This window comes from Psittacula echo, assembly GCF_963264785.1.
Source record: "Psittacula echo genome assembly, chromosome: 4".
Classification (NCBI taxonomy): Eukaryota; Metazoa; Chordata; class Aves; order Psittaciformes; family Psittacidae; genus Psittacula; species Psittacula echo.
In genome coordinates this window covers 63,657,522-63,683,337 of record NC_137738.1, presented here as the reverse complement: position 1 = coordinate 63,683,337, position 25,816 = coordinate 63,657,522, and the positions used below count along the sequence as shown (strand labels likewise).

The window sequence follows — 25,816 nt, the reverse complement described above, 5'->3', positions numbered from 1 at the left end:
TTTTAAATTGCTAAACTTCTGTTGAAACTTTCTGTTGACTTTTTATTTGCTGGTCATAGTAGCAGGGGACTCTACTTTGAAAGACACAGGGGCACCCATCTGTCAGCCTGACTCAGTCTCAAGGGAGGTGTGTTGCCTTCCAGGGGCTTGAATCAGGGATGTTGCAGAAAGGCTGCCTGGTCTTGTCAGTCCTACTGACTATTATCCATTTCTAGTGGTCCATGTGGGTGCTAGTGATATACACAGCAGTAGCCTGGAGAACATTAAGAAGGACTACAGAGACCTGGAAGAGGTGGTTAGGGGCTCTGGAGCTCAGATAGTCTTTTTATCAATTCTCCAGAATAAAGGGGAGGACCTTAAAAAGGCTAGGCGGATTTGAAGGGTTAATAAATGGTTAGAACAGTGGTGCCATAGTCAGGGGTTTAAGTATTTAGAACATGGGACTTGATTTGGGAGGCCAGGCCTACTGGGAGCAGGTAGAGCTGGTCTGATAAGGAAGGGGAAGAGCTGTTTTGGTAGGAGGCTTGCCAGGCTGGTCAAGAAAGTTTTAAACTAGATGTGTTGGGGAAGTCGGGCATCATTCCATCCCAGAACCCTCAGTCAGCTGCCAGCACCTATAATAAATGATCAGAGCAATGTAGAGATATTTCAGCCGCTCCAGCCAATGAGCTAGCTTCATTTGGAGCTCGGCTTAGATGCCTTTATACAAATGCCCACAGTATAGTGAACAAGAATTAGAGACGTGTGCACCTCTATGGGGATATGATATAATAGGTATCACAGAAACGTGGTGGGATGGCTCCTATGACTGGAGTGTTGGAATGGAAGGTTACAGGCTCTTTAGGAAAGACAGGCCCAGCAGATGGGGAGAATGGGAGTTACTATTTATGTTAGGGATAGGCTGGAGGGTATGGAACTCTGTCTGGGGACAGGTGAGCAGTCAACAGAGACTTTGTGGGTCAGGGTTAAAGGCAGAACAGCTATGGGGGACATTACTGTGGGGATCTGTTACAGACTGCCTGATCAAGAGGACTCTGTGGATGAAGCGCTCTACAGACAGATAGGAAAAGCCTCATGCTCCCAGGCCCTTGACCTCATGGGGGAGTTCAACCATCCTGATATCTGTTGCAGGGACAGTACAGCCTGGCACAAGCAATCCAGGGGGTTCCTCAATTGTGTGGAAGACAATTTCCTTCTGCAAGTAATAGAGGAGCCAACAAGAAGAGGTGCGATCTTGACCTCATGCTCACCAGCAGTAAGGGGCTGGTTAGAAATGTGATGCTCCAGGACAGCCTTGGTTGTAGCAATCATGAGATGGTCAAATTTGAGATCTTCAGGATCAGTAAGGACATTGAGAAGAGCATGCAGCCAGCTGACTGCCCTGGGCTTCAAGAGAGAAGACTTTGACCTTTTCAGGAACCTGCTTAGTAAGGTTCCATGGGATATAGCCCTAGAAGGCAGGGGGGACCCAAGACTGTTGGTTGCTATTCAAGGATCACATGCTAAAAGCTCAGGAGTGTTGCATCCCAACTAGAAGGAAGTGCAGCTGGAGGGCCAAGAGACCTCCTTGGACGGATAAGTAGCTGCTGAGGAAACTTAGAGGCAAAAAAAACGCTTAGAAAAGATGGAAGCAAAGACAGGCAGCCTGGGAAGAATACAGGGGTGTTGTCCAGGAAAATAGGGACCAGGTTAGGAAAGCTAAGGCCCACTTAGAATTAAACATGTCTAGGGATGTGAAAGATAAAAGGAAGGGATTTTGTAGGTACGTTGCAAATAAAAGACAGAGTAGGGACAACGTGGGCCCTCTCCAGAAGCTGTCAGGAGAACTAGCTACCCTGGATTTGGAGAAGGCTGAGGTTCTTAATGACTTCTTTGCCACAGTCTTCACTGGCAAAGGCTCTGACCACACCACCCAAGTCTTGGAAGGCAGACAGGGGGACTGTGAGAATGAAGACCTTAGGCCCACTATAGGAGAGATCTGCTTCAAGACAATCTTAAGAACCTGAATGTGCACAAGTCCATGGGACCTGATGAAACCTATCCACGGGTCCTGAAGGAGCTGGCAAATGAAGTCGCTAAGCCACTGTCCATCATATTTGAAAAACCATGGTGGTCAGGTGAAGTTCCCGACAACTGGGAAAAAGGTAATATAACCCCCATTTTCAAGAAGGGGAAAATGGATGACCCGGGGGACTACAGAGCAGTCAGTCTCTCCTCTGTGCCTGGCAAAATCTTGGAGCAGATTCTCCTGGAAGAAATGCTAAGGCACATGAAAAACAACGAGGTGGCTGGTGACAGCCAGCATGGCTTCACTAAGGGGAAATCCTGCCTGACCAATTTGGTGACCTTCTATGATGTTGCTATGGAACTGATGGACAGGGCTAGAGCAGCTGATGTCATCTACCTGGACTTGTGCAAAGCATTCGACACTGTCCTGCGTGACATCTTTGTCTCTAAATTGGAGGGACATCAATTTGATGGGTGGACCATTTGGTGGATAAAGAACTGGCTGGATGGCCACATGCAAAGAGCTATGGTCAATGGCTTAATGTTCAGCTGGAGACCGATAACGAGTGGTGTCCCTCAGGGATCGGTTTTGAGACCGGTCTTGTTCAACATCGTTGTCAGTGACATGGACAGTGGGATTGAATGCGCCCTCAGCAAGTTTGCTGATGACACTAAGCTGTGTGGTTCGGTTGATACGCCGGAGGGAAGGGATGCCATCCAGAGGGACCTTGACACACTTGAGAGTTGGGCCAATGCCAACCTTATGAAGTTTAACCATGATAAGTGCAAGGTCCTGCAGCTGGGTGGGAGCAATCCCAGGCACAGCTACAGGTTGGGCAGAGAAGAGATTGAGAGCACCACTCTGGAGAGGGGCTTGGGGGTGTTGGTCGATGAGAAAATGAACATGAGCCAACAGCGTGCGCTCGCAGCACAGAAGGCCAACTGTACCCTGGGCTGCATCAAAAGAAGCGTGACCAGCAGGTCAGCGAAAGTGACCCTGCCCCTCTACTCTGCTCTTGTGAGACCTCGCTTGGAGTATTGTGTACAGTTCTGGTGTCTGGTGTCCTCAACATAAAATGGACATGGAACTGTTGGAAGAAGTCCAGAGGAGGGCCACAAGGATGATCAGGGGGCTGGAGCACCTCCCGTGTGAAGATAGGCTGAGAAAGTTGGGGCTGCTCAGCCTGGAGAAGGGAAGGCTGCATGGAGACCTCCTAGCAGCCTTCCAGTATTTGAAAGGGGCCTACAAGGGTGCTGGGGAGAGACTCTTCATTAGGGATTGTAGCAAGAAGACAAGGGGTAATGGGTTCAAACTTAAACAGGGGAAGTTTAGATTGGATATAAGGAGGAAGTTCTTTCCTATTAGGTACTGGAATGGGTTACCCAAGGACGTTGTGAATGCTCCATCCCTGGTGTTGTTCGAGGCCAGGCTGGACAAAGCTTTGAGTGACATGATCTGGTGTGAGGTGTCCCTGCCCATGGAAGGGGGCTGGAACTAGATGATCTTAAGGTCCTTTCCATCCCTAACTATTCTATGATTCCACAATTCTATGAAAGTTGAGATGTGAAGTTCACATTTCTTCACAAAGCAGAATTTTTTTCTCTATTTTGTTTTTATTGCTTCTGCTTCATTACTTTACTGTTATTCATATCATATTTACTTTGTGAATGCATGCATATACATTTTTCTTGGAGTCTTATAGTTTTGTTTTCAAACAAAAAGCTGTAAATGCTCTCATATGAAATAATTCTGATTTTAAAAAGTGAAAAAAACAGGACACGGCCTTCCTGCAGTGCCTTATGGAAGGACTTGATTCATCTTTCACTCATGATGAATGATTGTCTACTTATGTCATGCATGAGGAATGATAAGGAAAATTATCAGTAAATGTCAAAAATCTTTTACATTTACTTGCTGACATTTTTCATTTCTGAAAATAAAACAGTTTTAACATTCTAAGTGTAATCTGGATGCATTGTTCATATTCTGGATTTTCTCTCCTTTTTGTATGCTACCATTGTAATCCACAGATCAGACAATGATACTTTTAGCCACTTCAAGTGGATTTGCCCTTGCAGGGACTTACAATTAGAGCTTGTTTCAGAAAAAAATCTGAAAGCAAATAAAACCTTAGTAAATAATATTGTTGCTGTGCTTCTTTTGTTGTCTTAATAACTATTTGAATCAATTAAAACAGCATTAAAAATTCCTTTTTTTCAAATATCAGATTATTAGGTGAAATTATTATTTGTTGCAAAATGTGAATCAATGAATTTAGAACATTGTAAGTTGTTCAGAAATAAAATAGGGTTCAACGTTGAATGTTTGCTTTTTCATGAGCATAAAATTTTAAACGCTTAATTTAATACTAGCAGTATAAAATGTTGGTCATCCCACATTGATCCTTACTTATAAGATTACCATTTTTAAGACAAGATAATAAGCTCTAACAAATAGAAATATTGCAGGAGAAACACCAAAAAGCCTAGTAATCAGTCCACTTCACAGCTATTTGTGCAAAATTTACAAATCACCAACAGTAAGAGACGCAAATACTGTTGAACTAAATCTCTATCAACTGCATACTTCTAATACAGTCCTCATAAGCTTAACTAATTGTAGATAGGATTTGTCCATGCTTTATGGTTTTGGTCTATGAATTCCTCAGTTAATTCATTTTTTAAGTGCTTCAAATGGACTAGAACTATATGCATACAAATCTGGTCCCTGAAATATATGCATAATACATGAAGAATAGCTGGTACTGCCTATATTTAGACCAACAGAAAGTGTGGAAATGAAATGCAAATCCATTTAATTAGAAAGCAGCCTGCCAGATCAGAAGTTGGCTTAAACTAGTTCTAAGATTATTTCTTAGAATCTAATATTATTTAAGTTGTTGTTGTTAAATATTTATAGGCAGTGTAACGTTGAAAATATCCCCAAGATATTATAGGATGCACTTACACTTCCTCAGGCTCTTGTGGACTACTCACTTTCCTTTTTCCATCTCACTGAAGAAATGTGTCAGGTATGGAATTCTGCAGTTTCAGCATGATCAGGCTCATCTGAAATGGTGTGACTTAAGCCCCTGCATGCACAAGAGAGTAGTCCTGTGTAAACACAGTTTAGTTCCTAATACAAAGCATCACTGTTTTTGAAGCATAGATGATAAAAGCACAATTTCTTGCAGCTTAGATGCTTTGAGGCCAGCTTTTCCCACCTATTATTCTGGAATAAAGGAAAAGTCCAGAGTGATTTGTAATTAATGGTTCTTTTATGTTTTACTTCCATGCTGGTACAGCAACCCTCTGCTGTTGGCTTTATTCTCATGATAAGCTATAGATATGTGAGAAGAAATCAAAGAAATTAAGAATAAATTGAAAGAAATTCCAAAAGAAAATTTATGTTTTCCAAGAGTGTAAACAGTATAAAATATCCTCTCTATGCATTCCTTCAGCTTCTTCACAGCTGATCATAGTTCATGAAGTAGTCAAATAGGCAGCATTTCTTTAAAGGATGCTGAGGATTTTTTTAAAAGTTATCAATTTAATGAAAATACATTTTACTACTCAGCCAAAGGAAACACTAAGAATTATAGCTAGTAAGTAGCATTATTATGACAGAAAAAGAGGAGGTGTTCTTTGTAGAATTGTATTCGTAATATATGAAAGAGAGAATGCCATGCCTTTTCATCTGCCTTTTTTTTTCCCCTGGTAATTCTTAACCACTTTAATGAAGAATCTTTTGTTACTATTTTCAAGGGAGGAGAAGAAACATAATGGCTTTGTTGTTTCCTTTAACATTACACAAATTTTAACATAGAAATCACTTCTAACTGATTTGATTTAGTCCGTAACATTCAGAAAAGAAAAAACTTTCTCCACTGGCATTTTTCATTAATTGATGTAGATTTTAAAATACTCATTGAAAACTCCTTATACATTATATAAAGACAAAGACAGCAGATGACATGCAAAGATGTGACCCTTCCTTTTGAACTACTCCTTGAAATATTGAAATGTTCAAAACCTATGAATTTGTCATTATTTTAGAATAATGAATTATGACAAAGAAATACATTAAAATATGAAAATTTACATCCCTGTTATCCAAACACACTTAACCTTATCTTTCTGAATGCATTGCTACCTGGTACTGTTAATAATTAAGTGCATGCTTGGAAGGCATCTTAAGTACCTGACAATCTGTTAAATAGAGACTTTTTGTGGTCCTGAGGCATAAATTGTTGTTTCTTCTTTTAATAAATAGTATAAAATGTTTGTTACATGTCAGACCTTGGATTAGTTTTAGGGTAACAAGCCATGAAGCAACACCCTATGGATTTATGTATATTAGACTAAATCCAGTGTGGCATAATTAAAAGCCTGATGGAAATTGAAAGATGAATATTTGCCCGGATATAATAGTTGGACATGAAGATGTTTGAGACCAAGGGACTAAGTGTAGTAGCACTTGTTGCACTGTGTTGCCTGGCTTACAGGCATCACCAGCTGGATCAAGGTCTATGCACATATATTTATACGTGTGTGCGCACGTGGGTTTGTGTTTATGTGTGAATACTGTGGTGAGATATACATGGCTTTTCAATAAATGTTATAGTAGAGGATAGATAGACTTTTTCCTGTGCATTATATCACATTTTATTTTTATCAGCAATAACTAACTTTCTTTTAAAATAGACCCCATCTAATATATGTTCCCTGTGGTCTCTTCAGGTTCTCCATATAGAGACAAGATCACTATAGCAATTCTTCAGCTGCAAGAGGAGGGCAAGCTCCACATGATGAAAGAGAAATGGTGGAGAGGCAATGGCTGCCCAGAAGAGGAAAGTAAAGAAGCCAGTGCTTTGGGAGTTCAAAACATTGGAGGAATATTCATTGTGCTGGCAGCAGGATTGGTGCTGTCTGTCTTTGTGGCAGTAGGGGAGTTTTTGTATAAATCAAAAAAAAATGCCCAGTTGGAAAAGGTAAATATTGTCTTTTCCTATTTTATTTTATATCAATTTTTTCTTTAAGCATCTGGTAATGAAACGTAGGTGATGCATACTGATTGTTTACTATATAGTACAGTACTTGTATAACAAAGGATCACAGTAAAGTACCTAAAGTCTTACATTTACAGCTTTTAATTTGTCTTCAATGTGTTTAATTGTAGCCAGATTTCAGGACAAGTGACTATTTCTCCTCTTATTCAAGCCTGAAAAAAGACAGCTTTTTACTGCTGGAAGTTCACTGCAGTTAATTTTATGGATGAAGAAGAAATCCGAAACTGTAATGGAAAACAATCTTCTACAGATAATTCTGATTTTCAAAAGACAAACTGTAGCTCAAAATCAAAATCTAAAAATGTCTCTGTAGAAATGTTCTTTACAGAAGTTCATACTTGCAAAGTGTCCTGGTAGCGTCTGTAAAAGATTACATCACCATGGATTTTTTTGGGTGGGTTTACTACTTGATATGGTGTCATGTAATTTCAAACTGAATCAGTTTTAAAAATTCTAGTGTTAATTTGTTCTGTACTTGCAATTTATAAAACCAAAATACTTTAATTGTATCAACACTAGTAATATCTTGTGAGATTCTTATTTGGAATTATTTTTTTTTCATAATGAATAGATCTTTATATATGTATGTACCCATATTTGAAACAAAATTCAAACTGCATATGTCATTGCCATGAGAAATTCTGAATTTTTAAAATTGTAAGAACCTGTTAAATTTTACTAGGTCTTTTTCTTTTTTTCTCCTTTTGAGGAGCTTGTGACCTATGGCAATTTCTATATTTCTATTTAGAAATTTAATGTAATAAAATCAGTAGTAAATCCCACAGCTATATTTATATTGTTATTTTTCCAGATGCTACTGGGGAGTTTTTATAGCTTGAATCATTTACTTAGAAAATTTAAAATTTTTTTCAACTTCTTTTAAGGCAACATTTTGGTATGCAAGTGTCCTTTTATAAATATATTAAAAGATTTTTTTTCTAATACACACAAAGGCAGTGAGAGGTTACAAGGTCCTAAGCATAGTTTGAGCATGGGTACATTTTATTAAATTGTTAAAGGAACATTTAAATCCTTTTCTTTATGATACTTTCGGCTAATTCCTTTCTGTTAACATACTCTTGGAATGTTATGTTTCTGAAATGAAATTGTGAGTTAAAAGATATCAGTTACTTAAGTAACCCACATATTTCTCAATTATTTTTATCCATTCCTAATGTAGATATCTTCTGTGGATTTCTTATGGACATCAGTATAGTTTGGTTTATCTTTTCTGCATTTTTAACAAGCACTCAGAAAAACACTATTTTGATAAAAACCTTGTAAATGAGTTCAGCAGTTTGCAGAGTGTGAATGCATATCTCATGTGACAATAGCAGTCTGTTGGCCGTTGTGTAAGAAAGCAAACAGAAACTTCCTAATTAGGGACTTGTTTCTTTAAGCCCTGTGGTTGTTTTTTGGAAGTATCTGACCTTTTCACAGTACTTATGCCAGACAAGTCTCATCATCAAGTACTGAGATACTTTAAAAAGTTAGGAGTGAAACTGAAGCAGTCAGGTCTCTCCTTCCTCCTTGCCACCGGTCTCTTTCCTTCCCTCTTCTCCTTTTCCCACTGCAGCCACACACCTTGATTGCAGGGGACAAGTAAAATTTTGGTAGCACTTTATCTACGAAATGAAATCAACAGGAAAATTATGCTAGCATCCCTACACGTGGCCTAGCCTATCATTCCCTCACCCTATCTTCTCCTCGCACCCACAAACCTCCAATGAACATCTTGTATCCTCCCCAAATGTAGCAGATCCCCTTTGCCTAGGAGAAGGAGTAGCAGCTGCCAGAGGGGAGATAAGCAGTACTGTCATCTGTCTCCAGTCTCTACATCTCCTCTGCTGGGATGAGTAAACCATGCAAGTAATGCTGTCTTGACTATCCCATGGCAAGAGAGGAGGCACCTATTTTTGGTAATATTTATAGTTTCATCCCTCTAGAATCAGAGTGTTGTTCTGGTATTTGCATAATGCTTGTCAACATTTGGAAACAGGGAATATCAAAGGTCACATTAACAACCAAAGAAACAAAAGAAATTAGCTATTTTCAGCTGTTGAATATATGTAGTATCCTGGGATATAAGTGGGCATATTGGTATGTGTGTCTGCTTTTTAATGTATACAAAATTAGAGTTGCACTTCCAGTGGGGAGGCAATGAAAATTTAGAGTGTATAATCTAGGTATGTATTTTTAGTATTTTCAATGTCACACTGCTCCCGGAGTGCGCATGTAAACAGAGACATTGGCTGGTGTGAACCTAGTTGGAGGAGTGAAATGCTGAAAGGAAATGAGCTCAGAAAAGCAGCTGATAGTGTTCTCTGCTAAATAACTATTGCATCCTATAACCAAAGTGGTTCAGAACATCTATTCTCCTATATGCTCAAAAATTCAAAGGAAACCTGTTATACTAGAGGGAGTCTTTCTGGGAAACATGAATTCATGCCACCACAACACTTTCCAGACACAGAGAAATGCTTTTTTTATTGACACCTTTCAAAAGCAAAGATAAGTTTGGATATCACATTTAGACTGTCAGTCACTGACACTTACTGCAAGTTTGTTTGAAAAATGAGTGTCCTAATTTACTAGGTATTTTCCAGAAGATCAAGGTCTGATGGATATGAAAATAACAGTATATGGATTCAATTCTGCTGTAATTCAAAACTCATTGAGCCATCAGCAGGTCAGAACTAAATCTGCTTGTGAAAAAAGCAGATATGCAGTTTACTAATTTTGAACAGTTTAGTACTTCAAATAATGTGAAATGAGACATGTCAGTATACCCTGTTTGTTTCACAAGGAGAGATCTGGCTATAGGCTTCCTATAATACAAAATACTAGATAGATTAAATCTTAGAGTATACTGAAATAATAGCACCAATAAAGTTTTTCTTATCAAATCATAACCTAAACATCAGTTAAATAAGCCTTGATTGCTCTGATTGCCAATAATTCTGAATTTGCTGTCTACATCAAACATACATTTGAGTAATGTGATAATCTGTGGTATATTTTGAGCTAAATAACCCCTATAAGCCTACCTAGTACATAGTTTCATTGATTTTTTTCAGAGAAAGTATTGGGAATGACAAAGCATTGTGTCTGTGTATAGCAGAATTTTGATGTTCTAGTTCACACAGAAGGAAGGGGTATGACGAGATGGCAGGCCAGACTATCCTGACTGCATTCCTGCAAAGTAGCCACAAGATGGTGCCTTCTAATTTCTTAGAGGGAAATTTAATTGTTACTTTTTAATAGAATTTCACAATGCTCACCTTTTTTCATTTCAGCCTTTAGAAAGTATTTTAGTCTTGTATTCTTTTCTATTGTTTATGGTACAACCATCTAATTATGTCATCTGCTTGTAAATATGTTATTTAAGCAGACCTTTTTTATCTAGCCGATCTTGACAATAAACGCCCAGTCATTTGCATTTTATAATTGCTTTTGCTGGTGAATTACCTGCTCCTTGATTTTAACAAGCACTCAGAGGGCAGTGTATAAGCAACGTTAGAAATAGAAGCCATTTAAAACAATTACTATGTCCTTTTTTTATTATTATTGATGTGCTTCAGTGTGTTATGGGTTTACGTCCATTTAATGCCTTTAATTTTGTATAGCTCATATTATTACCATAATGACCATGGAAAACATTGACCTTGAAGACCATTAATATTTAACATAATATATTGATGATTCTCAGTTTGAGAATCTATTGATCTTCCTTTTTTTGTTTGAGTTTGGGTTTGGGATTTTTTTTTTTTTTGAGACTTCTCTGAGATTATTTCCATTTTGATACCACCTTCACATAGTGATTAGATATAAGATATTACCATAAGCGTCAACTCTGTGATAGAAATTGCATGTGCTCTGCTGAAAACTTTAGGATGAAATTCACAGTATTGCTGAAGGCAATGTCAAGAATATATAGAGTATTTCTTGGTGACACCCTTGCAAATGGTTGTCTTTGTACTTATTCTGGTCATGGTTTCTTTGGAGAAGATGGCATTGGCTTGAGAAGTTTTCTTGAAACCTGGTTTTATTAATGTAGTGGACCCACACCTTTCCCAAGAAGCAATGAGGGGCTAAGGGCTGCTTAGATAAAAAATTATGTATGTGTCAACATATACAGTTGACACCACATCCTGATTGTGTTTCTCTCAAATATGGTTAGTTCTTGATTTTTTTTTGCATGAAGTTAATGTAAATGCTAACATAAGCTCATTTGCCAAGGTCCTTCTACAATCTGTTTGCAACAGGATAAATTAATTTGTTATGTCTTAGAATGCTGCTTTTTAGAATTGAGGTGAGCAACATGCATATATGTGACTTGTCCTATATGTAATGTTCTTACAGCAAGAAGTTAATCAGTAATGAAATATTGTGGGTGCTTCTTCATGAACAGGATATGTGTTAATTCTTATCTCACAGTGCAAAACAAAATTACCACAATAATTAAATGTGAACAATGAAAATATTTTTAGGATCCATTCTTACTTTACCAGAATATTTTATGTTGGCTGTTTCTTTTCCAAATTTTACTAAACTAGTTTTCATTATAGTCTTTTTCATTACTTTCCAAAAAAAAATGCAGTTATGTCAGTGTTATTGGAGTTCTGAGAATATTCCTGATGGTTTACTACTAAAAGCCTTTGCTATTTGGGACAGTTTTGGAACAATCCCAAAATAAATCCCAGTCTAGTGATTTTTTTATTTTTCTAGTGGGAGGCAAGTTCAAAAGATTTTGAAGTTGGAAAGCCTGTTTCTCAGGCTATGATAAAAAAAAGAATGTGGGCATTCTTGGTAGATCACAGTAAAAGCTTTGGGATTTGTATCCCAAGTAATTTTTATACAATGTACAGTCAGTGCTGTAGTCTGTATTGTTATGCCACATTTTGTAATGGAGTAACCTCAGAATTTTTAATGTTAGCTGCGAAAAGGAGCAACAGCTGTGACAGCTCATAAAAGGAAATGTTTCTCCAACTTCAGCACATTGCATTTTGCAGATATGCAGCTGGAAAATTGTAACTTTCTATCATCCTGTCCTCCTTTGAGCACTCTACGTGGATGTACAGACTTCTATGGCTAATTTGTGTGTATGTGTGTAAGTGTACAAATTACTTGAAGTTGAGGTATTAATTATAATTAAATGCCCTCTTGGCAACCACCTAGCTACATATTAAAGGATATTCTTTAATAGAAGAGACTGTTAAAAAAAAAAAAAAAAAAAAAAAAAACAACAAAAAAACCAACCAAACAAAAAAAACAAAACCAAAAACAAAACCCCAAAAAACCCCCACCAGAACAAACATCACAAACCTACAAATGCACCCATCTTTCACAGGAAAAAAAAATGATGAAAAGACAAAAATGGAAAAGATGAGAAGGTGAAAAAAATCAATCTGATGGTGGCATTTAAAAAATCTTTTGCAATAATAAAACATTAAAAACAAGATCTCTATTTTGATTTTTGATTTCATCGCAACCAATGTCTATTTGGTAATGAACCTTGCTTCTGAAGTACTTTTAATATCTTAAGTTTTATCATTCAAGAAAAAAGAATAGAAATATTAGAAATGTATGTAAAGCTGACCCGTTGCACAAGTACAAATATAAGAATGTGATTTCAGGAGGCTCACTATTGTTTCATGAATATTGATCCCCTAAAAAAAATAATAAAATTATTCATTCTCAAGGAAAAAAAAAGTCAGATTACAGAATATTCATGTCTCTCTAATAATTGTTTTTTTGGATTCCCCTATATAATTCTTTAATATATGGTATATACAGATATTCTATATGTAAATATTAACCTTTGCATTTTTATTTAATCAGCTATACTATAGCTAAGTATAGTAGTAAACACAATTTACTCCATGTGATTTTATTACTTTGAGTTTTGTATAAACCAGCAAAGTAATAACAAGCACTTTCAGCTGCCTTTTAGCTTGAGAAAATGTCGAAGACTGACAGATAAAACCATGTAATTATGAAGAAACCAACGCTACCCATTCTGCTACTATGTAATGTGGTAGGACTATAATAGTGTTTCCAAAAGTCTAGAAACTATTGACATTAAATTAATACTAATAGTCTCTCTCTGTTCAATATGATTTGAGGCCATCTCAAATTTTATATTAAATTTATACTATCACACTGAACTATAAAACTGGTATAACCATGTATAAATAATGTACAGTGCACTTGAGCTCAGCAAACTGTAAAAAGCTGTTTCGATACAGCTGAACTCAGGTAAGACAGGTTTCATATATTTTCTAAAATGAATCTGTAGGGTGGACTATTTATTTTCAAATAAAACTATATGGTGTTATATGCAGCATTTTAATCCAGATAGATTCACATTACAAAGGATTAATTATACATCATCATCACTTCCTTTCACTGTGCCTGTAGACCAACAAACTAAACAGTCCTTGGACGAACAGAGAATTAATTTAGATCTAGGATCAAAAATTATTTAACACGTGAATGAACTTTTACATCCAGTGGCTGAGAGATCAAGATCTCAGGTGACTGATTTTAACGCAATCAGGATAATTTCTGCTGAAATGCAGTGAAATACCCTGCACAGCTGTGATTGCAACACAAACAACCATTAAAATATTGCATTGGATAACATGCTGAATCACATAGGCAGTACCATATGTTGTTATTTATTTGCTCAGTGGCAGCTACATGACTGAAGTAATGTGAATTGCTATCAGCACTTATTAAACACCTGGCAGCCATTTGTAGACATTGTCAAGGGGCAATGGACTGCAGTAGTATGTCCTGGAGGAAGCTGGTGTGACAAGCTTAATACTGGTAGAAATTATTACCACTGACTGAATCATAGGTGACGAATAGCACTTAACACCACTGATCCAATTTAAAAATTCAGAACCAGATTCAGGAATCTAGAGGAATCTTGAGACTGCAAGCCTCTTTCACAAGAGGTGGAACTGAATAATACGTAGATAAACTGAATGAAAGGATAGAGATTATCTTCTGAATGCTTCTCATGTCCAACACAGCACGTAACTCCCTGGGATTAAGCTGCCACAATACCCCTATTTCAGCTAGGTCCTGGAAGCACAAAATGATTGCACCGTCCTTCTCTCACAGTCCTAGAGAGTAGGACTGTGTATCATCTGCGTGCCAATGACACCACAGCCCAAATTATTTCATTATCTCCTCAGTGGCCTCATATACATGTTGAAAGGAGAGATGACAGGATGAAATCTTGTGGAATCCTGCATGAGAAAGAGCCCTCCGGGCTGATGAGCAATTGTCCTATGCCATCCTCTGGGATTTCTCTGAGAGGAAAGAGTGGAACCACACAAGTGCAATTCCATCTGCCCCAGCCTAGGTCCACAGGTGAGTCAGAAAAATATCACGGTCAGTGAAATGGCCAGAAAGGCTGCTGACATAGCTAAACAGTGCCACCTTTGAAAAAGGTTTCTGCACTGATAGAAGTACCCCATCAGCCACAGGGAACAAGTGTAGCTGTCAGGATGCACTCAGACTGGAACCAGGTTAAACAGTTTCAGAAGACTTTAAATGGACTCAGAGTTGCTTTACCAGAAGACTCTGTCATCCACCCAGAGTAGGTTTTGTTTTGTCAGGAAATAAATTTTAGAATTTGAGAGTGGCTGAATTGGTTTTTTTTGGATATTAATTGTTTAAGGCAAGCTGGGATCTTATCATCCCAGTGGGAGACACTAACAACATCTGCTAGAAGTGGCCTGCAATGAGGTCCTGTATGTCATCTGAGTTCATTGCACAACTCTAAAACTCAGTGAGCACTTCAACCTGCAGAAGATTATTTCAGTGTTGTTTTGTTACAGGAAGGGTCAGTCTCATCAGATACTCATCAGATCCTCTCTATGAAATAGATAGAAAAGTCCTTGAAAAAATCAACATTCAATTCAGTTAGAGGGTGAAACACCTCATGCTTCACTAAGCCGTATGGAAAATCTACTGGTCTTAGCTTTGTATGGTTGACTTACGGTGGAAGAAAAGCTTAGTTTACAAAATTAAAATATTCATTTTGCTTGATATTATTGTCTTTATTTAAGTAGGTGATGAAATTTTCCATACATTCTGGAATTTAAAACTTGTTTTGAAAATAAGTTTCTAAAATAGCTGCTCATTCTGCTTCTACCAAAAAAGCAATAGTTGCTAAATCTGAAATTGAGAATATGTTGGTGATATGTTCAGCTATTTAATGTGAAATTAGTCTGCGGTGTACTTGTGCATTATACTAGCTATGGATTGAAAATGTACTACATCAGAAAGCTGTGGGAAATTATTTTTAATGTAACCATATTATGTGTATATAGATATATATGTATGTACATATATATATGTGCAGCTTTTGATCAACAATCATATCTAAGACTAGGTATATAGCTAAGCAACCTAAAATCTGGTGATTACAAGTACACTTTAGCTTCTTTGGTAATGCTTGAACTACAGTGGAAATAGAAATGCTTGAACCACAATGAAATACGATTTTGCTTTTTCTGAGGCTATTTTCATTCCATTAATTGATCAGCTTTTTATTATCCTAAATCAACATTTTGCTAGGATTCATGATGGTGTCCAGGGGATTTCAGATTGACAGGTTTTTCATATACACATTCAAAACCCCTGGAGGAGTGGCATATGGTGGCAGAAACTGATTAAGAGGGATGGTCAGGTTAGGGCTGTGCATTCGTTCTCAGTAACTTCAAGAGGATGAAAACCAGTTCAATTGATATATCTTACTAGATGCTACAACACTGACCCATAATACAAGAAGGTAATGCAGGATTACTGCTGTTACTGCTTTAAGAAAATTAAACAAGGCTTCAGGTAATATCTGACACACAAGACTGGAAGTAATGAACTTCTGAGTAAATCTTGCATTTTTTATTGAATATTGACTGTCAGCTTTATATTAACTTCATCAAATGTGAGAAAATATAAACTAGCAACTAATCAGAGATTTTTATATTTGAAACACATTTAATAGTATTCACTTAAATCAAAATGCTAAGTGGTGCAGGCATGTCATTCTTGTCTTCCTGTTGCTCTTTTCAGGCTGATAAAAGAAAAATCTGTGGTAGTAGTCTCACAATTATGTGTCAAACAAATGCTAATACAATTTCCAATTACTTTTCTGATTTTCTGAAACACAATATAATGAAAAAAGTTTAAATATAAACCTTTCATGTCAATACATATATGCAGAGGTACATTTTTTCTCAGGCGGTAAAACCATACCCAAGCTGTCTAAATGGATTGCAAGCAGTGGTAACGCTTAGCAAAATTATTATCTTGATTCTACATTATTTGAGAGCTGTCAGCTGTGGCAAAGAATTAAAGAGGTGTCAGTTACTTCTTTACTATCCTTAAGGAGATGAGCTTTTCAAAATTGCTTTGTGTTAAAAGGTTAAGAAATGCAGTTCTGATTAAAATTTTCTTTTGTACACTTCAACACCCCACTCAGAATTGCAACTTTATTTAAACATTTTGTAGTAATTTGTTGCAACCAAATAGTTGCATTTAATTGCTCTATTGTTTAGGGAACTGTATGCCTTCCTTCAACTTTTCTACTGTTTCATTATATATAAGATGACTTGAAGGCAGCATTTACTTTCTGGTAATATTTCAGGAGAAAACTTGCAATTTTGTAAGGGTAGGTGAAAAATCAATAATAACTGATGTTTTTGTAACATGCCTGAAATGTGGAAGGTAAGTTGGGGCAAAAGGTTATTTTCTTTGAATTAAGCAGTCTTGTAATATGTACTAAAAGTGCTCTATTTCATGATAGACAACAGTTTTGAAATAGAGTCAGTATGTTCTCTGTAAACATTTTACTCTTTTTCCCTAACAATCTGAATGGTCAATTGAATTCAGGATCAAGACACTGGGTTGTATGTTTTAAAATCGTATCTGAAAATGTCATTTATCTGTCACAAGAAATGTGTCATAAAAAAAAATCATGCCTTATTATTCCAAAACACTAAAAGAACACAAAGTCTAACTGTACAGAAAATGGTGTCTGTACACAGATTGGAATTGAAAACAGGCAATAAAAGAATTTCTATTAAATAAAGGTCAAACATAAAGTAATCCTTTGTAAACCTTTTTTTGAACATGATTTTATATAAATATGTGAGAAAAATCTTCCTTGTGTTTCTCAGATAGAAGGCAGAGAAGAATAAGCATCCAGGCCATGAACTTTTATATAGCCTTGAATTAATTTTTTTAAAATACATAACTATTTCAGTGACTGAAATCTGGGAGCAAGAGGGAAAGTAATATTGCTCTTATTCAGTGATCAGTTACCAAAACAATGGTACTGTCTGGAAGCTAATACTGTTTATAGTTTTAAGACATTTGATATTTTAAAAACATAGCAGACATATAAAACTTAGTAAATGAAGTAATTAAATAATGGTTTTAATACCATATATACAGATAAGTTCCCATGAACTTAATTTATACAAAATAATTCCAAAACACAAAATGAATGAATTTTCTAGAGAAAATAGCTATCTGAAAATTTTGTTAACTACTTTTTTAATATTGTCAATCTTGCCAATGTTTCTCATTTAATAAGTTTTCAGATCCAGGTAACATTCTTAGATAAAATGTGTTGGCAAGTTTCATGAAATCACCTTTGAACGGTATTTCAGAAAGTTGGCATCAAGTGCATGTGTCTTCTTACCTCTTGACTATTGATTGAAATCCTGTTTCTACTGATATTACCTAAAAAATTATACCTTTTGATAAGTGTTTGCAGATCTTTGCAAAGGTTTTGCTGGATTAATGCATCTTGAAAAGGAGTCACTCTGTTTTGGCACTTATGTTAGATGTCTTGTCAAAGGGCACAATCTTGAAAGTTTTAAAGTGCTAATGTACCATGTCTAAATTTAGATGGATTTTGTTTCTCAGAATGTTTCACTTAGATTTCTGTTCCAGAGGTGAAAGCAAAGTAATGGCTGGAGGTGCTGTAAGGCTGAGAGTTGCAGCATTTACTTCTTAGTGGATTCCCTGTGAAATTCCTGAGTTACGTACTAGGTTCCCCACATAGTGAAAATGCCAAGATCTGCAAGCATTAGCAATTTAGCGTAATCCATTAGGGAATATTAAATTAAATTTGACCCTTTGGAAGGATTTGGGGGTTAATTTCAGATTTGTAATCATCACTGCAGTTCTGATGTTATGTAAAAGCACTTTCTAAAAAAAAAAGAGAAGGTCTAAGAAGTTCTAATTGAGTGTTTTCCTTCAAAGTACAGCTGGATAAGAAGTAGGTACAGTTTCCTGCTTTCAACACAGTGCTAAGCAAAGATACCTTATGCATGAATATCTGACAGAAATTTTAGCCACCTCATTCACAAAGCTATAAATTCTATCTTGAATGTCAACCCAGTCACTGGAACATCCTTAAAAGATATTGCTAATGTGTGTCCATTGAAGAATCACTCTAGCTAGAAATGCCTGCCAGAAATTATAATTTTTTTATTGAAATTTGGCCTCTGAAGTTCTTGTGCTTGACTATGCACCAGAGAGATATACCATCCTCTCTTTTGGAGTAAAATCTTAAACATTTCCTAGTTGTAGATGTCATTCCTTTATTTCAGACTTAGCAAAAGGGAATGTTTGAAATTCATGGAAAGGATCAGGGAAAAAGGTGTTTGTTCAGGATTTGGGGGATTCAGGTTCAATTCTAATCCGTGACTGAGACAGCTCATGTTTGCACTCTTCTATTTGCAGAATTTTACATTAAAATGTTGAATTCATCACTGAAGTAGTAGCTACCACTGAAGCCTTTCCTTGTGTGCTCTAATCTGTAATGTACAGAAAAAACCCATGTTCTCTTCTCTCTCCCTTTCTCCTGCTCTACCTGTTAACCGCTTCTGTGCCAAGTGGAACAACATCAATAGGTGGAAATGCAGGTGTTTTTACCTTGAAATGGCCTAATGCTTGTGCATTGCAGCCATTTGATGAGCACTGAAGCTTAAAGCTCCTTCGGCAGAATACACTATTGAAAGACACACATGGAGAACTTGAGTGTGAATTCTCTGAATTGGATCCAAGATTAAGCCAAGCACCAATGTGCTTAGCAGAATTTCTACTTACTATGGCCAAATGACATATTTATAAAATTTAATGTGGAAAACTGAGTGCCTTACTGCTCAGAGTGCCTTCAGCCCTGAAGGTTGGAAGCTGAATGCAGGTTTTGATAAAGCGTTTCAATTTAGGTTCCTAAAGAACTAGATAGGGTGAGGTACTTAAATATTTCTGGATCTCATCTCCAAACTTGAGGTTTGTGTGAATAATGGTGATGCAACAGTTTACAAATAAAGCAGAGTTCTTTATTTAGGAAATAAATCAGGCAATTATATATTGACCAATGATCTATTACTAATCACACAAAATCAAACATTTATCAAGAAATATTTTCAGTAATTCTAGGTTCTCTGTCCTTTTTTTTTTTTTTTTCCCAGATCATCTCCTTCTCCTCATTACTTACTAAGAAAGCAAAATGCAAAGGGCTACATTATACCTTGAATTTGCTTTGGGTGAGAGCAATTGTCAGAGGCTTGGGCTCTGGGATGTGTTACTCAGTTAATAAATTTCTGTATTAGATAGAAAATGATGAAATTAAAGTATAAGATAAAAATGGTTAATTCACATGTCCCAAAACTGAGACTCTTCTTCCTTACTTCCATATTTCATCCATGCTCCAGTTCTCACACTGAGGAGAAGCTAGCTGCTCAGCACACTATTAGTAGTTGAGAATTTAGTCAGACTGAAGGACGAAGGGAGATTTTATTTTACTTTTCAAATTTACTTCACTGAAAAATGAAAACAAGTGTTCTGAGGACTTAGATTTTGGTGAAAACACTTTAAACTTTTTCCAGTAATATGCATAAAAAGAGATGAACTTGTTTTCAAATATATACTCCTCAAATGATATTTAATAGTGAAAGAAGTGTTTCAATACAGAAGATGTTAAAAATAATGGACTAGATGATAGCAGCTTTCAGTAATTCGGACTGCAATTTAACCGTATTTAAGCATTAATTTAGGTAAACTTCCTATACTAAGGTTTGTTGTTTTGTTGAGGAACAGCTATTTAAAACATATAGAAATTAAATTATTGCTTTTAAATATGGGAAAGAAGATTTTACTGAATACATAATATATATTGCATTCAGATTCTATCCTCTAAGTCTAACCTATGTTAACAGATAGTCTGCTTGAATTTTTTTTATGTATCATATGCATCTATAGTCGGTAGCTGCCAGACAAATAATTGTAGGTGATTTTTTCACTGAGTCATCACAGCTTGATAAGTCATTTACATTATTATGTGATGAATATTTAAAAGACAGAAATTTAGTATGAGCTCCAGATTGAGACAAAGCAAACCTATAGAACTGACAAGGCTGTGCCAGTAAAGCAAATCTGCTTCTAGACATTGTAGCTAGACATTTCTTACAGATTTTTTTTTTTTCTTTTCTTCTTCTATTTCCCTCTGTAGAGGTCCTTCTGTAGTGCCATGATAGAGGAGCTAAGGATGTCTCTGAAGTGTCAGCGTCGATTAAAACACAAGCCACAGGCCCCTGTTATTGTGAAAACAGAAGAAGTTATCAACATGCACACGTTTAATGACAGAAGGTTGCCAGGTAAAGAAACCATGGCATAGAGCTGGGAAGCCAAATACCCCAAGCACAAACTGTCATCTTTTTTCGAAACAACCTTGCAAGAATGTTTCCTGTGGAAATATGCAACCTGTGCAAAATAAATGAGTTACCTCATGCCGCTGTGTCTATGAACTAGAGACTGTGTGATTGCAGCAGTTGTAATGGCCAGACTCGAATCACAAGCATCATGGATCAATCAAGTTATGCGGGGTTACACTGTTCGTCATGGGTTTCCACCATTCTGAATGAATGAATGTTCCATGTGAGTTTTGTGGCTGGTTTCAAATGCAGTCTCAGTGAGAAATTACAGGTTCCTTTTGAAGTTCAACGGTTGCCAGGAGATGGAAAATAAATGTCCAAGATGATACTAACCATGGAAGGGGTCTAGTAAGCATAATATCTCAGAACTGTAGTGGAACAAGAAACTATATGCTCTTCTGAACTTCCAAGCATAGAAGAGTTTGTAACTGCTGGTAGACTGAAACTACCATCTGGACAGGCAATACGAGCTTCCTGGATGGGAGAAATGTTAAAGTGAAGAAACATGAATCCCATTATTAGAAGGATAAATATGAGGATGCTCACCTACTTTTTGGACTGTCTGTGTCACTGAATTAAATAAATAATAATAATAATAAAAAAAATAAATCAGTAACTTCAATTTACCTGGGCTGGAACTTTAATCTAAAAAAAACCCAAAACAAAACAAAATAAAAAAACCCAAAAAACAAACAAACAAAAAATTCCATAATTTTGACCCAAGTTTTAGATTAATGAAAATTTCCTTGGTACAAATGAATGTATCTGACAGCCTTTAGATATAAATGATTATTTTTTTTCTTTAATTGTGAAAAGAGGGAGGGGGTGGGAATCACTGTATTTCACACGTAGAGGGCTTGCATTTTAGCCTGAATGGGTTTTGAAACCCTTGTTCCTGCTTCTAATTGAACTCAATGGAGCCTGCAGAATTCTCACTAATATTGGAAGTAGGATGAGTCACCTAAAAGAAGTGAATGGGAAGAATTTTAAAGAGGACTGCATTTTTCAATACAGTCACAGTACTAAATGAACAAAATTCTTGAGCAGGTTTTTTTTTTCCAAAAAAAAAAAAAGTGTTCAGGTTTCTTTGTGGAAATGCAAGATTTCTATGAAAATAGTTTTTGTATGGAAATTTTTGTAATACTTTTTATCAACAAAATAAGAACATGTGTTTCTGTCAGGGGTGTGATGCCAAGCATGAATGGTAGTGCGTGTGCACCACCAACGTTTGGTGAAAACTATTTTTATCAAGAAAAAGGAATCTTAGAAGAGACATATTTTCAAGTTAGATAATATAAAAAATAGGTGCACTACCAACACTGCTTACCATGCTACACCCCTGTTTTCCACTAGGCTGATAACATGCTGTCATGGACAATTGTGTGTAAAAGGTAAAAGACACAGACCTCTTGACCACATTGTGATAACAGTTAAAGTGCACTCAGTTTGCTGTTTGAAACCAATGCACAAAATTAAAAAAAAAAAAAGCATTAAAATTATGTCAGTTTTAGTTGTTTTGTTTTTGCTGTGTGATTTGAGCAACATATGTACAGTACTTTGTGTCAGTACTAGTACTTAGCCTCAGCTTAGGGCCCTATTCTGCTGATTCTTGCCATGAAAGGCATGGCCAGAGAGTTTTCTGGGATTCCTGAGGAAAACCAGCACAACACATTGTGATAAGTTTTTGCAGGATCTAGGCATTAGTTGTTTCAAAGCTAATTTATATGTCCTGCCTGTGACATATAAAGTTCCTGGACATAACATTTTTAAATACTGCCCTACAGATGCTGAATCTTGCACCTCCATCTGCTGTAAATTTATTTGTATATCAACAAAAAATATATAGAATGGACTATGAAGGAATGTCAGCCAAAAATGTTGTGAAGATTGTCTTTATACAGAAAATAATTAGTTCAACTAACTTAAAACAAACTAAAATTATCACAAATAATTAGTCATTGGTGAGTAATGAGATCATTTGTTTACTAGGATTTAATTTAATCTTACTGTCTTTATAGCACAGGAGTATAAGATATATCGTTCAAATTATAGAAATTATATAATGAAATTGGGAGGAAAAGAGGAGGTTTGTGTCTACTACCCAGTTCTCATAGACCTTCATAGAGACTGAGCTGGCCATTTCTGTTGTGAACAGGGACTGAGAAAGCAAATTCTCTTGTATTCATGACAGTTTCATCCCCATTTATGTGATAACAAGGAAGAGGTTATCTTTGTCTGAAGTACAAACAAGGTAAAAACATCTTCAGCGAAGATTCTGGAAATGAATATACTTACATGACAAATATTTAATTTAATTCTTTAAAATACAAAGGGTGAGAAAGTAACTGTCATACAACAGAATGAAAATTCCTAATTATAGTGGTTTGGAGTGACACAAAGTTAGGTATTGCATTTGAGTGATGATTTACAATAAAATTTGTAAAATCGTGTAATAAAATGCTGTGTTATATTCAAACAAACCTTTCTTTTCTCCATTAAGAGTGTTGAAATAAGCAGGACTCCATTCTCACTTTGTTGCACATGACTAATTCTCATTAAACTTTACGTGAGCCAAAGTAAGTGTGAATGCAGAATACATCCCAAATGTTTTACTGGGTCAACATCCCCCAAGTAACAAAAAAAACAAAAGCAGAAGTAATGTGGTTTAATTAAGATTTCAGTGAAAATTTCAGCCTTCTATTATTAAGGAAAATATGGAAAGTAACTGAAGATTTGTATTTAAGATCAAGACTGGAAATGCCTGGCTCCACAGATTCATAGTAGTATAATGTCTTTAAAAAAAAACCAAACATACACTAATTCATAATGTTACTTTGTTGTGCATTAGTAATTATTTCTCTATGTTTCACAGAAAAATAAGATACTTGAAGAAAAATTATGAACAAAAAGTTGACCCCCAAAGCAGCAGAAATACTACTGGTAGTTTTGTACCCAAAACCAAAACCGTAATGATTCCTTTTCCTTTCACTGTTGTGAAGGAAATCCTTAATTCTGAAGAAAGCTTCCTCATTTTGATAGGCCTCTGAATGGCTAGTTTCGAATTCCCAAATTTTCATGTAGCATAAATTTCAACAATGCCATTAAAATCACTGGAACTACAGCAGATAATATCAAGTGAGTATCTATCTGGCTCATGAAGATTCAGAATCTGTCCATAACTGCTTATGTAGTTTCAGATAGCAGCCCAGTTTGTTGATTTCCCAGGACACGATGATGGATGCTTCTCTTTCTGACCTTGGATGTCATTCTAGAGGTGATTTTTAGAGCAGTTATAAGTCATTTATATATGGTGCCACCTGGTGGACGACAACTGAGGTAAAAACTGAACAGAACTTTTTTCTTTTTTTTTTTCTTTTTTACTGTACCTGTTTCAAGGAAGACTATAATCTTTAAAAATTCTCAAGACACACAATTTCAATCTTCAAGTTGCCTCAGCATGGTTATACAGCAATAGATAACTATGTGGATAATACAGAATAAATGACAAAACCCCCTTTAGCTTATCTATAAATAAAAAAATGTGAAAGGACTGGTAGTAAAAAATTCTAAGCCAAATAGTTGGATGAAATCAAGAGATATGTGGAGCTTTATAGTAAATGACGATTTGTCTGGTTATACAATTAGCAAACCATTTCATAATATTCCTCTTACTTAAAAACAAATACAACCATATCCAGGGAGTATCTGGCAGTTTTTTAATGAGATACTGCTTCATGAAGTTTTTGTCACAACTTTCAGTTGAAGAATTCAGAATAGGTTTGAAAAAACCTTTTCTTTCATGTTTAATCCTTTCTAGTTTCATCCATGAAGTTTTCTAAAACCCCCAAATAACAGAATGGAAAAGACACAATGTATGAAGAAAATAAACCCACCAAAATCTCAAATAGAAGTAGGAGAAATACCCTGATATTCTACAAAATCGAAATGTTTTCATGGAAAAGGAGTAATGAGCAGAGATAACAGCATATAAAGAGGTAAAATGTAATGTGATAAAGTCATTTTTGTATTATTATATTAAGGATATTAAAAAAATATTTAAAGTATTTTAGACACAACTTCACTTAGTCTCCAAATACATTAGAGTTTCCAAATACATTGACAATCACAAAATATGATGACTAAAATGCTGACTACTTTGAAAGGAGTTTCAAAACTACTTCAGAGAAATCAAGGTTTTGTCCCCAAACCTGTACTGATCCAATATTAATGGCAAAATAAGAATCCAACCTGCACTAAGGTGTACAGGAGCAATTGTGGGTTTTGTCATTTTTTTCAAAGATGTGTAGGAAAAGAAAGGGTTTCTGAGGTTGACTTGTCTGACACCCAGGATTGTTTCTTTCCAACCTCAAATATGCTAGTGTCCTGTTCCCTTCCAGTCTTGCCTCTCTGCCTTCCTACAAGCACTTCTGACACCATCAAATTTATTTTCAAAACCCTTCTCTTCTGGCTTTCCTATAAAATGTAGTTCTAATTAAAACTAAAGTTACTCAAGCACCTCACCTCCCCAGTTTGTACCCACAAAGACAAACACACTAGCTTTTTATGTGACTGTAATTGTCCTTCTTTTCATTTACTACCCCTCTCTGTTCCCTGCCTGTGTTATCTTCTCCTGTTGTTCTTGTACTTGCCTAGACTGTAAGCTCTTAGGGGGCAGGGAACCTGTCTTTGATTTTCTATGTAGCACCATGAATTATGGAGCTATATAAATAATAAAAAAGTAGATCTTCTTAAATGATTTTTGAAGTGATAGTTATCTGATTGACTGCCAGTGTAGTAATACATTATTTTAACTCATTGCCTGAAATCCTAATCACTACAGCAAATAATAATAAAAAGAATTAAAAATAATAGAATCAACCCAAAGGAGCTACCACACTGGCTCACCTTACTGGAAATGTCTGTACATAGTTGGGGTTTAGGAATATAGAGCATCATGTTCGTATATCTTTTATTAAGGTTTTAATCTGAAAT

General features: G+C 36.0%; 1 protein-coding gene across 1 annotated transcript in view; it reads left to right on the top strand.

Annotated features, from left to right (window-relative positions):
- GRIK2 (glutamate ionotropic receptor kainate type subunit 2) overlaps window positions 1-20,882 on the top strand; it is a gene marked incomplete at its 5' end in the record, with an annotated part of 415,974 nt that extends 395,092 nt beyond the window's left edge. Inside the window, 2 exons of the mRNA XM_080616090.1 lie at window positions 6,748-6,998; window positions 20,623-20,882. Of these exons, the coding sequence (XP_080472216.1) occupies window positions 6,748-6,998; window positions 20,623-20,787 (416 nt within the window). The 3' untranslated portion in view covers window positions 20,788-20,882. The remainder of the gene's footprint in view (window positions 1-6,747; window positions 6,999-20,622) is intronic.
- Window positions 20,883-25,816: the final 4,934 nt, after the last annotated feature.